At 37.9% G+C, this 11,929-nt stretch overlaps 1 protein-coding gene and 1 long non-coding RNA gene across 2 annotated transcripts in view; one reads left to right on the forward strand and one right to left on the reverse strand.

Annotated features, from left to right (window-relative positions):
* Positions 1 to 11,929, forward strand: part of RHBDD1 (rhomboid domain containing 1) — a 172,029-nt gene that overhangs the window by 108,318 nt on the left and 51,782 nt on the right. Inside the window, exon 6 of the mRNA XM_027876024.1 lies at positions 161 to 298. Within this exon, the coding sequence (XP_027731825.1) occupies positions 161 to 298 (138 nt within the window). The remainder of the gene's footprint in view (positions 1 to 160; positions 299 to 11,929) is intronic.
* LOC114053122 overlaps positions 1 to 11,929 on the reverse strand; it is a 48,889-nt gene that overhangs the window by 13,032 nt on the left and 23,928 nt on the right. The window contains exon 2 of the long non-coding RNA XR_003570346.1: positions 4,711 to 4,910. This is a non-coding gene — a long non-coding RNA (uncharacterized LOC114053122). The remainder of the gene's footprint in view (positions 1 to 4,710; positions 4,911 to 11,929) is intronic.

Consider the following 11,929-nt stretch of genomic DNA (forward strand, 5'->3'; position numbering starts at 1 on the left):
GTGAGCAATTCAATCTTCTTTGAGCTCCAGTTTCTCTTTCTATAAAATGGGTATAACCATAAGCATAGTTCTTACTTCATAGGGTCATTGTGATCATCAGATGAGCTCTTTGTACTCTGCATTGGTATGTTTTTTGATTTGTTTATTTGGATTCCTAAAGGCTATAGCAGATATCAAGAGGACATATTCGACAGACAGCCTTACCAAGAAGTCCCAAGGAACTATGACATCTATACCGCAGGGCTTACCGAAGAGGAACAGCTGGAAAGAGCTCTCAGAAACAGCCTCCGTGACCGAGGTAAGAATCTCGTGGCCTTGCTCGTTTTCAAGTATGGATCACATGGTGAGGTAATGTCTGCACAAGGACTGTTTTGCAGAGAAGCAAACTTAAAATAGTTTGTAAAAAAGCATATGTAGGTGAAGAAATGTGTGCAAAATGTGATTACAAGGAATGTGGTGTGATGCCATATTGCCACCAACCTAATATAATAAGTGCTAGACTATGTATGGACGTATTGTTAACATTGTTCCTTTTATAGGCCCGCTCAACTCAATTACTTTGACAACAATAAAAAGTCAGGAAACTTCTAAAAAAAAAAAAACTCTTCTTAAAGGCATGCAGTGGGTTCAGAGTGAGGCACATTGCTGCAAAATAGGTTGTGTATCATTGTGCTGCCTCTCTTCTTGACTAGCCTTATTAGGACTTTGTTGCTGATTTCCTCCTTAATGCTTTTAACATCACAGGACTGCCTGGAATAGCCCTTGAGAACCCAAAGTTACTTTACAACTGCAATGAAGCATTGGAATAGGATGTTACTGAAGCCTTTTTAGATAAACAGTTAGGTGCCTTTGGTAGGGATGGTACATCCAGTGAACTGATGTGGCCCCCTAAGGAACTCTCTGATGACCTTGGTGTTTAAAAAAATGCATAGAAAATATGGACAGAGGGGCACATAACCACAGGTGAAAACAACTCCTGGAAGGCAGGGACTGTTTCCTTTTTATCCTGGCACGTACTAGGAACATAATTGCTTGTTGGTTGATTGATTGATTGATCTAATCTCAGACAGACTTACTTAGATGTTTAAAGATGGCTGTCACTTATATAAAGTTATCACTTCTCCTGGCTACATATTCTCATTTCTTTAATGGCTCTTCATAGGTTTTTGTTTTTTCCAAGTCCTCTTCCTGCCCTGGTTGTATTTCTCTAGTTTATCCTTAGCCATCCGTTTAGTTTCACCAAACAAAAACAAACAAAAAAACAGTAGTTTTATTTCCTTTTTTGATATCTACATTGATAGATGAGGTTATAATAATAGACGTGAAATGTGAGTGAGTCAGTCAATAAATATTTGAATGCCTCTTATATGTCAGGCATTCTGCCAAGTTCAAGGGATACAAAATGGGTAGGTAGGTAGATAGATATAATTATATGAGGTAGGTAGGTAGATAGATAGATATAATTATGTAAAAGGTAGATGGATAGATGATATAATTACATAAAAGGTAGGCAGATAGATGGATAGATAGATATATAAAAGGTAGATAGATGGATAGGTAAATTGATATCTATATAAAAGATAGCTATAGACAATTATATAAAAGGTAGGTAGATAGATAATTATATAAAAGATGATATAGATAATTATATAAGCAAAAGTTGACAGGGTTTCTTAGGCTATCTCTGAGGACAAGATAAAGAAATATGAGCCAAGTGGTTCTACTTGGGTGTATTTGTAGCAAGCCAACCTTCTCCCAACCCCTCCTGTTACTGTCAAGCACCACCATTTTTCCTGCAGCCCAAGTTTGTAACTTCTGTTGTGTCCTCAAGACCTCACTCTCTCATCGCACATATCCAGACAATCCCCATATCTTTTCATTTCTACCTTCACAACACAACATCTCTAACCTACATCTCCTGATCTCCACCTACACAGGCCTAATTCAGGCTGTCATCAATCACTTCTTGCCTGCACTATGACAATAGCTTTCTGATTGGCCTCCCTGACTCCAGTTTCTCCTTACTCTAATTCATCATCCTCACAGCTGCCAAACTCTTCTCAAGGGTTGGTCCTACTCTGTCACTCCACCCCCACTTCCAACAAATTCTCATGGCTCCAAATTGCATCCCGAATCAAATAGACATGCTGCCTCAGTCTACACAATCTTTGCTTTGCCCATGTTTACTGGTCTTCACATACCCGGCCCCATCTCCCATCTTCGTGCTTTTGCACTGGCTGTCTGTCCCCTCTGCCTGGAATGCTCTTCCTCCATACTTCAAAATCAGAAAATCCTAGCTTCCTTTAAGAATCAATTCAAGCATCATCTCCTCCAGGAGGCCTGTACTGGTTCCCCACCGCCAGCCCAGATGCTAATGCCATCCCTTCTAAGATTACTCTCTACTTTCTGGGTATTTGTATGTACACACACACACACACAACACACACACACACACACACACACACATAAATATATATATACACACACAGACATATACACACAAATACACACACACATTTAGCATAAAGCTGCTTGAAGGCAGTGACTTATTTTTTTTCTTGTATCAACAGAGCTCAGCCTAATGCCTAACCCATATTAAACACTTAACATGTGCTTATTGATTGATTAATTGATTGGTTGTTGACTGATCATACATTCCATGGAGAGAGAGCTCTGTAGTGGCATCTCATAGGATTTTCTTCTGGGTCCTGTGATAATTACCATATTTTTTCAATAATATAAGGAAGATATATTATTAAATTTGAAGATGAGATAAAGTTGAAAAAGAACTCTTATTTATCAGATCACAGTCCTTGATAAGAGTTTTTTTAATCTTGAGCAAAAAACTAATAAGGTGAACTTTTATTAGGGATGAATGCAAAGTCCTAAAATTTCTTTTTAAAAATGTACTGTAAAAAATAAAATAAAAATAAAAAACAGCTGTCAGAAGTATGTTTTGGAAAAGACCCAATTTAATAGCAGCTTGTTAAATAAGACAACATGGCATAGTAGGAAATGTACTGGACTTGGAGTCATGAGAGATCCAGTTTCAGTCTTGTCTCTAAAATTTACTTCTTGTGTGGCCCTGGACAAGACCCTTGACTTCTCTGAGCCTCAGTTATCTCATCTATAAAATGGGGATGATAAAGTTTGCAATACTTACTTCATAGGATTGTTGGGAAGATCCAGTAGTATATCATTTATGAATATGAAGTGCTTTATAAACCGTAAAGCACAATATACATGTCATTTAGGGAGTTTTAGTTGACTATAACCTCAACGTAAATCAACAGTGTGATATGACTGCCAGTCATAGGCTTCATCTGCATTCGTAGTCATAATGTCTCCAATAAGGGAGGTAGCAGACTATAATCAGGTCATATCTGATTGTATTATTTCTTTTCTGGATGCGGTATTTTAAGGAGAATGTTGACAGTGTAAATAGAGTGTGTCCAGAAGAAAGTGACAAGGAGGATGAGACAACTTGAAACCAAGTTCCATGGAAAGAGTTCATAAAATCATGGATAATGGAGGTCATCCGGACCAAACACCCTCATTTTACAGATGAAGAAACTAACCCAAATGTGGAAAGTGACTTGCCCAAAGTCAAATGGGTAGTCAGAGTGAGAACTAAGATTCAAACTCAAATCCTCTGACTCCACATCCGTTATTCTTGGCTTTGAAGAAGAAATGCTTAATCTGGAAAGTAGATGGACTTGGATTTAAGGCATATTTCTGACATATTAACTATGTACCCTTAGGCAAATCACTTTAGGTAACTCTCCAGAGACTACAAGTCATAGCGAGGTATTGATCTGCAAAGGTGGAAGGAGTTTTCACGCATGGAGTACTTTGGATTTCATAGTGAGTGCGGAAATCATAGGTCCAGTTCCCGTTTCTCCCTCCCTGCAAAGAAACACTGCCTCTCTCCCCAAAAAAATCTTTTAGGTTTTTCATTGTTGATGTTATTTCTAAAATTCTCTGTTATCACAAATGCTAATCTTGGAATTGATTTTTATAATCTTGCATATTGTTTTTATTAAATGCTGAATAGATTTGGTTTTGAATTATTATGTGAATAAAACTAGCAAATGAGATTTTGATTTGTTCCAGTGGACATGAATAATGTTAGTAGGTTAAGGAGCCAGACATTGCTGAGTAGACACATTTGTAGGGTCCAGCAAGTATCCTTTGACATTTGTGAGAGTGAATCCTGATCACTGGGACATGATTTTTGACAAAACATTTATCTACCCTGTTGGGTGGCACAGTTGGATAGAGCACCTAGCCTGGAGTCAGGAAGAACAAGTTCAGTTCCACCCTCATACCACTTACTAGCTCTATGATCCTGGGCAAATCACTTAACCACTGTGTGCCTCAGTTTCCTCATCTATAAAATGCAGATAATAATAGCACCTATTTCATAGGGTTGTTGAGGATCAAATGAGATAATATTTGTAAAGCATTCAACAGTGTCTAGTTCAGTAGGTGCTATATAAATGTTTATTCCCTCTTCTTCCTTTATTTTTCCCCTTTTATCAAAATACTTAATTAGGTCAAGAGATTAGTTTACCAGATAATAAAGTATAATACCTCAAATTTCCAGAGTAGATTTTCTTCTGAACTGCATTTTCATGAAAAAACAATCACGTTGGATGATGATGACATTGATATAACAGTTTATAATTCAAAATCTCATTTGATCCTTACCATAATCCTGACACAAGTTTCATTATCTTCATCCTATAAAAAAGGTAACTGAGTCTCAGAGAGGCTGAAGGACTTGTCCAAGGTCACACAGCATCACCAAGTGGAAGGTCCATAGTTCCTGCTGAGGTCTTTTGGCTTCAAGCTCAGTGTTCTTTGCACTAATTCTCTATGAAATAGTTAAAAGACTTGGAAAAAAACACCTGTAAAAGAGATAACATTTTTTCAGGTGCAGAAGATTGAGACTGAGAGAAAGGGAAGCGAAGAAGTGGGGGAAATGATTAATTTTTAAAAAACAATGTCCCATTTTCAATAAGCCTTAAATATATGCAGGTCTTTCATTTGCTTAGAGGAAATTTTGTTGTTTTGGTTTTATCAGTTGGCCTTTAATTTCACCATACCCACTGGTTTTGCCCCCACCCCAGCTTACTTTATTCTACTTACTATGCAGGCTATCCTATTTAGTATTCTCAGTATATTGAGTTATAACTTCCCTACCAGGGATGCACACACTCTTTGCTATTCTGTAGGATGGGCTGGGGTGGGGGAGAAAGGGTGGGGGGAGCGTGAGAAGAGAAGGTGGATGTGTATCAAATTCCCTTTTGTGTTTGTACATTATGCCTTTTTCCTAGATTATAAAAACCTGTCAGTTAAAGACTTCCTTAAGATACGACAGGTAATAAAATAAAGTAGCATCTACTGATCAATTAAGTTAAAAGCATTTATAAAGATCTTCCACGTTCAAGGCATTGTGCTAGGTGCTGTTTGCTTCTAATGAGTCGCCACTAATTGGCTTCAAGTGCTGAGTGGGGGCCACAGAGAGAGGCCTCTGTAGACATGCATTCTATACTGCATGTGCAGTCCTAGCCCACGTGGGCAGCTTGACTTATCTTTTGGTGCCGCCAAAAGGAAACTATTGGAAGTGGAGCCACGGAGCGCCACTAGAACCCAAGCATTAACGTCACTTACCTAAGTACTGACCTCAATGCCTGCCCCTCCCATTGACCAAGACAGCCCAGGAAGCAAGGTTTTGCTAACCATTTGTTGAGAAGAGCCTTTAAACATGGAGACGCTGATTTCCTTACTATCCTGGCTTCCAATAGGAAAGCATATACTATTGATCCAGAGATGCCACTACTAAGCCTGTACCGCCCACCCCCCACCCCCCCAAAGATTAAGGAACAAGGAAAATTACATATCTGTACAAAAATATTTTAAATACTCTTTTTGTAGTAGCCAAGAATGCAAAGCTGAGGGGGTGTTCACCAGTTGGGGAATGGTTGAACAAGAATACAAAAATATTCTAGTATAGGAACATAATGGGATTTTTTTTGTGCTACAAGAAATAATAAAAAGGGACAATTGCATTGAAACTTTGGAAGAATTGTAAGTGATATAACTGATACAGAGTGAACTGAGCAGACCAACAGAACAATCCATACAATAAGAATAGCCTTCTAAAAGCAAACAACTTTGAAAGACTTAATTATCCGCTCAGTAACCCAACCACAATTCCAGGGGACCACTAATGAAGGATGCTTATCTGCTTGAGAGGTGATAGACTCTGGCCATAGAATGAGAACACATATTTTTTGGAAATTACCATCAGGGAAATTTGTTTTGCTTGACTATGAATATTGTTGCAAAGGTTTTGTTTTTCTTTTCCCAGTGCAGAGGAGGGCTAGTAGTGGGAGACAAGGTAGGTTTTTGTAAATTGAAAAAAAAAATGTAATTTAAACATTACCAAATAAAAAGTCTTTACTAGTGGAAAAGAGTTTGACTAGGAAAGAAAGCTCTCTTAGTGGGAGTACAAGTAGATAGGGTATGCTAGACTGATGATAGAATGTGTGCCCCAGATCGTCAATAAGTATTTATTAAGCACAAAGTGTGCCAGGCACTGGGCTGAACTCTATTTTACTTTTATCATTGTTCTGTACTTCCTACCACAGTGCCTGATACATAGCAGATACTTTTGTTGCTGTTGTTCACCCTTTGTTCTCAAAGAGAACCAATGATATCATGGGGTGATGTCTTGACTTGCGTGTGACTTGGATTTAAGTGAGGCAGAGCTGCACAGAGTCATTTAATGGCCAATAATAACCACGTGTTTGTTGAACGATTGACATGAGGCAAGTGAAAAGAAGAGTAGTTTACTTTAACTGGTGACAAATTTGGTGCCTCTTATCCCCAGGTATCTTCCTCCACTATATATACACTCGTGACTTCTTTTATAGCTACATATATATGTGTGTGTGTATGTATGTATGTATATATGTGTGTATGTGTAGGTATGTGTGTGTGTATGTATGTATATATGTGTATGTATATATATGTATGAATGTATAGTGATATTATGTAGGGATAATATATCACATTAGGGCTAGGATGCTAGGGATATTAGACAACAACAAAGTAGTCTCTGGGCTCAAGTGTACTGCTTCTCTTGGAAGAAGCAACATGTACACTGATATTTAAATGCAAAATTCTAATTGCTAGCATTTACATAGTGCTTTCAGGTTTGTGTGGCACTTTTTATTATGTCATTGATTTTAAAAGGTCTCATTTCTGAAATAAATGCAGATGAAATCCTTGGGTTGAGTTGAGATGATACTAGCAACTGCAGAGATGACAAAAGGTTTTCTCAAGTGGAGATGAGGAAATAGTGCATTTCAGGCAGGGGCGACAGACAGCCTGGGGAAATGAATAGAGATAGGAGATAGGGTGCCTTGGACAGGCAACAAGTAGACTAATTTGGCTAGAACATAGAGCGCGTGAAGGCAAGTAATATGCGATAAGCCTGGAAAAGTAGGCTGGAGTCAGATTGGGGGTGGGGGAAGGACTTAAATGATGAGCAAAGGAGTTTGTATTTAATCACTGAAATAATTTATTCTCTGGCTTTCTGAGCTGTGGTGTGATGTGGTCAGTCCTGTGTTAGTGTTTGATTTCCTTTGGTTTGTTCTGGACTTGTGATTTCATCGGAAGAGGGAAATTCCCTTTACCAATGTAGACTGGCATTTTTCCTGCAAGTTATCGTCTTAGAGAGAGTTGCCTGGGACCCTGAGAGATTGGCCCAGGGTGGCACAGCCAGAATATGTCAGAAGAGGATCTTAAACCCATGTCTTCCTGACTTGGAAACCAGCTCTCTGTCCACTATGCCAGGCTGCCTCATAGGTTAGGAAGATCAATCACTTACCTTCTCTGAAACCAAGATTTTTCATCTCTGAAATAGAGATAATGGGAATATTCATCTCCTATAATTCTAGTGAGAATCAATATCATATACTATGTGAAATGGACTTTGTAAACCTGAAAGTGCCTAAAAGATGTCAGCCATTCTCCTCCTCCTCCTCATTATTATTGTTATTAAGACAGTTCTTTTTTGTGAGAAACACTGATATCCCTAGATTTCAAGTGGGTTAAGCATTTAATACTCTTTTAAAACAATCTGGTCTCCTCCTGTTAGCAATCTCAGCTTTTATAAACATGTGTCCAAAAAGGCAGCTGATGCCCCCATAACCAAGAGAATGATCCTGGATAAGTGCCATCTTTTTTTTTTTTTTTTTTTTTTTTTGAGTCCAAAGGCAGACGTCAGCTTATAACACAAGCTCCTGGTTTTTGCTTGTCCTTTGTGATGAATAATGCATGCCTTTTGTGGGTTCAAGGGTAGCCTGCCACCCAGGTCCAGCTGGAAACAAGGCCAATTTCTACCCCTGCCTGCCAGCCCAACATGCATGATATATTTAATGCCGGAAATCCTTTTTGACACATGGAGTAACTAGTGATTCTCGTCAACCCTTTTCAGAATGCTCAGTGGGCACAGAATCATATTTACATAGACCGCTCTTGAAATCCAGCATTTGTCCACCCCCCCAATTCATTTTAGACTCTGATAGAAGAAAAGGCCTAGTTTGTCAAAACACAATTCTTTCTCCCTCTTCTTTCTCCTCCTTCCTCCATCTCTCTCTCCCCATCTCTCACCTCCTGTCCCCTTCCCTTTCTCCTTCTCCTTCCCCCGGTAACAACTGCCAAAGCGCTCTTAGAAATTGAACCTAATTTTTGATACTATTATTTTCTAGTAAATTTTCAGATGAAATATTTGAATTTTTTACAGACATTTCCATTAACATATTTTCCCAAGAATTATAAAATAGAAATATTCAATTTTAAGTCACATTGAAAATAAATTTAATATGACCTATTATCTTGTATTTACTTTGTAATAGGTATTGACATCTGTAGTTGAATTAAGAATATTCTACATACTTTGGATCAGAGGGCTGTGTTTATGTTGCTTAAGACTACTGTGATATTGTGGAAGGATCTGCAACCCAAGAGTTAGGAAAGCTTTATGCTAGCTGATCATGGCTTAGTTGACTGGTTAACTTAACTAACTGTGTGCTCATGGTCAGGAAAGTTAGTCCCTCTGGGCCTCTCATGTCTTTATCTTCAAAATGAGGAGTTGGTCTAAATGGTCCTTGATCTCCCTTCTTAGGGCAAGATTCTATAAGTATAACCCATAGAGTGGGTAGAAAGTAGGTGGATGTAACTAGGAGGCTATGGGGGGGTATTGGGGCTTGTTGGCATGACTCTTAGGAATCTTGGAGGTAGGTCCTCATTTCCTCTTGGCAACCTTTCAGGTTGGTTTGGATGTTTGCAGCACAGAGGTCATTTTCTGCAAGGCCAGCACACATCACATCACTTATGTAACCCAGCATCTCAATAGTTTGCATGTTGCCAGTAGACTGAAATCTTATTCAATTATAAGCTTGTGTTGAGCTTAGCTGGCTCACGTTAAGCATGCTACCATCAGGAGTCTCTGTCAAAAGCAGATGTCCTTGTCTGACCTGACTTGGTTAGTAGAAGCGTGTGTAGTCCAAGACCAAAACGTTCAGCTACTTCTGTGGGACTGCTTAGTTTTTTTCTTCAGTCATTTAATGGTGCGTTGTTTGCTGCAGGAATACTTTCTACGCAATAGAAAAAGCACCACCTGCCAGACAGATTAGCCAAAGGCAGTATCAAAAGCAGACCAACTTATACATCCTGATGACTATTTCTTGAATTATTACTCTAGTTAATGAACAACTGACATGCCACAAAATACCTTCTCCTCTGTTTCTGCTTGGAAACACATGTGACTTCTGACTTGCTAAACAGATTTTTATAAGTACACGTATACATGGATTTCATGTTGCATTGTGTTCATATGCCTCCGTATGTAGATATGCCTGTGCATTATAGGAGCCTAGATTTGGAACTGGAAGAAATTTTAGGGGTTGTTCAGTCCCATCTGACAGATGAATAAACTGTTGTCCAGAAAGAGGAAATGGCTAAACCAAAGTCACACTGCCAGCAAGGTGCAGATTCAGGTCTCCTGCCTCCAAAACAATGGTCTACTCTGCTGTCTCATTTATGTGTGTCTATGTGTGCAGAGATTGTCCAAGTGTGCAGGAAGTATTCTTTTTGTGCATGTACTATTTGTATGTACGTGCATGTTATGTATGATACATGCAGATTGTTGGATTGATATGTGACAGAGACGAGGGTGGGGGATGGGAGGGCTTGACCATGGCTAGAAGGGCCATTTCCTTATTAGAGACTGTAGCAAAGGAGGAGAGAGCGAGGGATGATGTCCAGGGTGTTGAGATTTGAAGAGAATGGTGAAGAAAAGGGAACTCAAGGAGAATGGCCTCAGTTTTCTCATCTCATAAACACTCAGTTTACTAAACAACTCCCTAAGACTGTAGATTGCAGAACAATTTCAGATCAACATCAGGGAAGGGAATCATCTTCACTAATGAAATCACAGATCCAGACCCCTCAACCCACCAATTTCTTTTTTTCAGTTAAATATATGTAGTTTTCTTTGTAAAAGTCAGTGAACTGCAGATTGATGGAGACTCTGGTTGATTTGAAGTCCCCATATATGGTAGTGCTGCCTATAACTGGATCCCAATGGGAATGAAAATACTAAATCTAAAAATAAGAAACAAAATACAAAAATAGTGTGTTTTGTACTGAGTGGTACAAATTTTAGTAAATATTTGTTGAATTAATAATAATAAATATTTTTTAAAATGTTAACAAATAACATAGCAATATATAATAAATGTTTGAATTAATTATAATTCAGATGTACATATGAAGTCATTAGAAAATAGATTTAGCACCAGAAGGGCCCTTGGAAGTCATATATCCTAAGCTGCTCATATTACGGATGAAGAAACCAAGACCTGGAGTGGCTTACCCAAAGTTACATAGTTAATAAATCACAGAGTTTGGGTTTGATACCAGGTCTTCTGACCTCAAGTACTTTTTCCTTTCTACTACACACATTATCATTTCCAGACAGCTTCTAATAACTTTAATGGGAACAAAACGTAGTTCAAACAAATCATTAGCATTGACGGTAAAAGTGTAACAAGAACCCTAATTAATGAAAGCAAATTGTAGTGGAAAAAACACAGGATTCTGTTGGAAAATCTGGGTTCAAAGTGTAGCTCATTGTACAGTCATGGATAAGGTGCTCAGCCTGTGGGGGCTTCACTCTTTAAAATTAAGGATCGGAGAGTTTTTATTAAAAAGTTCTTTGTATCCACATCCAAAGAAAGAACTATGGAGTTTGAATGCAGATGGAAGCATACTATTTGCTTTTTTTTTTCTTCTGTTTTGTTTTGTTTGCTCTTTCTTGTGGTTCCTTCTATTGGTTCTATTTCTTTCTTACAACATGACTAATGTGAAAATATGTTTAATATAAATGTATATGTATAGCCTATATCAGATTGCATGCCATCTAGGGTAAGGAGGGAAGAGGAGAAAAATTTAAAACTCAAAATCTTATGGAAATGATTATTTATAAATCAAAATAAATTAATAAAAAGTTCTTTAGTAAATTTGTTCATTTTTTTCTTGCAAATTTGATCAAAAACATGGTAGCTGGCATGTAATAAATACTTAACAAATGCTTATTAATTGAATTATTGTCTGGATATATCATTCATGAGCATCTTAGTTTTAACCAATATCCTCTTTTTAATCTACTCAGTTAAACAAGCAATAACTTTCATTTTATAGAGACTTTCAGTAACAAATCAGATCAGATAGCTGTTTGATTCAGGAAAAAATTACAGGGTTTCCTGAATTTAAGTCTGTCCACTATCATCCATGTATGTACCAAACTATGGTATTTATTGGATTAAATAAGTATTAATCATTAGATTAGAGA

The sequence above is a fragment of the Vombatus ursinus genome, unplaced genomic scaffold (genome assembly GCF_900497805.2).
Source record: "Vombatus ursinus unplaced genomic scaffold, bare-nosed wombat genome assembly UNPS02014810.1, whole genome shotgun sequence".
NCBI lineage: Eukaryota > Metazoa > Chordata > Mammalia > Diprotodontia > Vombatidae > Vombatus > Vombatus ursinus.